The sequence below is a fragment of the Vespa crabro genome, chromosome 8 (assembly GCF_910589235.1).
Source record: "Vespa crabro chromosome 8, iyVesCrab1.2, whole genome shotgun sequence".
Classification (NCBI taxonomy): Eukaryota; Metazoa; Arthropoda; class Insecta; order Hymenoptera; family Vespidae; genus Vespa; species Vespa crabro.
The window spans coordinates 5,670,200-5,672,505 of NC_060962.1; the positions used below are offsets into that span (position 1 = coordinate 5,670,200).

At 36.9% G+C, this 2,306-nt stretch overlaps 1 protein-coding gene across 1 annotated transcript; it reads right to left on the bottom strand.

Moving 5' to 3' along the window:
• Positions 1–220: 220 nt before the first annotated feature.
• On the bottom strand, positions 221–658 carry LOC124426187 (ataxin-8-like). Its single transcript, XM_046967572.1, has 2 exons — positions 637–658; positions 221–538 (listed from the first exon to the last, which is right to left on the bottom strand). Exon 2 carries the CDS (start codon positions 527–529, stop codon positions 221–223), a length of 309 nt encoding a protein of 102 aa, XP_046823528.1. The 5' UTR covers positions 530–538; positions 637–658.
• Between the last annotated feature and the right edge of the window lie 1,648 nt (positions 659–2,306).

Genomic DNA, 2,306 nt, shown 5'->3' on the forward strand with positions numbered 1-2,306 from the left:
GGGAGGATTGGAAGACTGTGAGGAAGAAGAAGAAGAAGAAGAAGAAGAAAAAGTAAAAAAAAAAAGAAAGAAAAAATAGGAACGTAAAATATTAAACAAGTATTCGAACCTACTCGATAATCATAACTGCATATACTTCATTGAACATGACACTGCTGCTCGTTATTCCAATCAATCCGTGAATCCAAAACTCGTTTTCTTCTTGTTGCCAATTTTGCCGCTACTTTAACCTTTGTCGTACCTCTTCTTGTTCTTGATTTTGTCGTTGCTTTTCTTGTTGTTGTTGTTGTTGTTGTTGCAGTTGTAGTAATAGTAATAGTAGTAGTAGCAGTAGTAGTAGTAGTAGTTGCTGTTGTTGTTGTTGTTTTTGTTGTTGTTGTTGTTGTTGTTGTTGTTGTTGTAGTTGTTGTTGTAATAGTAGTTGTTGATTATGTTCTTCCTCTCGTTGGCGATGCGGTAGGTGCACGGAAAGGTGCATGTTGCGCCTGGAGTGCAACACGTATACCTCTCCGTTAAGCGAGCATGGCATGCTCGCTGCCTGTAATTATAGGACAACACGAGTGACATTTAAATCTTACAATGAACGCGGACGTATCATCGATACGAGTGATTCACGATGTGGCTCCTGACTTTTACATTGCTAAGCAAACACGTCGTAATGCCCTGATTTTAGAATAAAGAGAATGCGACAGACCAACAGTGTACTCTCTCTCTCTCTCTCTCTCTCTCTTTTTCTCAGTCTGTCTCTCATTCTCTTTCTCTTTTTCTCTCTCATGTTCGCACGAATGACAATAGGATTGACTTTTATTATTTATTTTTCATATATAAAGTTGCGTCCTATACAGGATGAAACTGAAAAACTATGTTACAACAAATCGAATTGTTAATCTGTATTGTCGGCTATTTCGTTGATTTGTATCACTTAAAATGCCTCCTCTCGAAAAGTTCGCCTTCGATCGATCGATCGATCAAACGATCAGATCACGAATTCATGCCAATTCAGGTGATCGAACTTAGTCTATGACTAGTTTACACGACTATTTTCACGATGGAAATTAGATTTTCTTTTAAGAGTTGGAGTAGACTGACGTGAGAGTGGGGATGGGTTGGGGTTTGGGGCAGAAGGAGGAGAGGGGGGAGGAGAGACGGAAAGGGATGTAGAGATGGTTGCAGATTTGGAGCAGGAGAAGAGGACGGAATAAATTTTATCATAAAAATTCATGCAAAAATAAATATAGGAAAGTGACGTGTTATCGTATTGCGTTATGATTGAACGATAATAGGATGTTCATAGGTTCATTTAAAATTTCATTTAATAATTATTAAGGCATATATCGGCGAGTTCACATTTGGATAAACGAGTTAACGAAAAATTGTGATAGAATACTTTTCGTTAAGGTGAATTATAATAAATTTTGAAATTTGAAATTTCCGATATACAGACATGTATATATCGTTGATTGGAATAAATTTTATCGTTTCCGATCAAATCAACAGTTCGAATGATCTTTTTTTTTTGTTCGAACCTTTCGATCCCGAACTCCTCCCTCTCTCATTTTCTACTCCTTTTTTTCATACGTAAATATTATGTTTACTATATTTACGATTTGTATTTCGAATGTATCTCGATAAAGTTCCGTAGAGACGATCGATATTCGGATAATCGGGACACTCTGAGTGCGTGCAACGAATCGTGATAGCATAACGATCGTTCCATATTCTGCTTATAGATTTGGGAAATTGGAGGTACGAGAAGAATGGGCCACTTTTTTTTTCTTTTTTGTTTCTTTCTTTTCTTTTCTTTTCCCTTTCTTTTTCTTGTTTTGTTTCGATTTTAGAAGCCGCGTTTTTTTTCACCTAAGCGAAAAAGATAAAAGAAAAAGGGAGACAGAGATAGAGATAGATAGATAGATAGATAAATAGAGAGAGAGAGGGAGAGAGAGAGAAGAGGGGGGAGGGGAAAATTCGGGGATATCTCTGGACAAATTGGAAAACGAATTTGAAAGTTGTTAAAATATATATACAGGTCGTTGATTTAAAAACAGGATTTGTATCTTATCATCCGATGGCCGATGATCATTGAAATGATCTTGAAAAAATATTCTGTCAAAAGGTACGATTCGAAATAGGATCGAGAGCATTATATATTAGAAATAAAATAGATAGATAAATAGATAGATAGAGAGAGAGGGGAGGCAGGGAAGAAAAAAGAAAACGGGAAACAATATTCCCGTGCATTTGTTCCGTGGATCGTTTGGTGCATCAAGAAAAAATGGGGGCAGGAGGGACGGCGGGAGAAGAAAAGA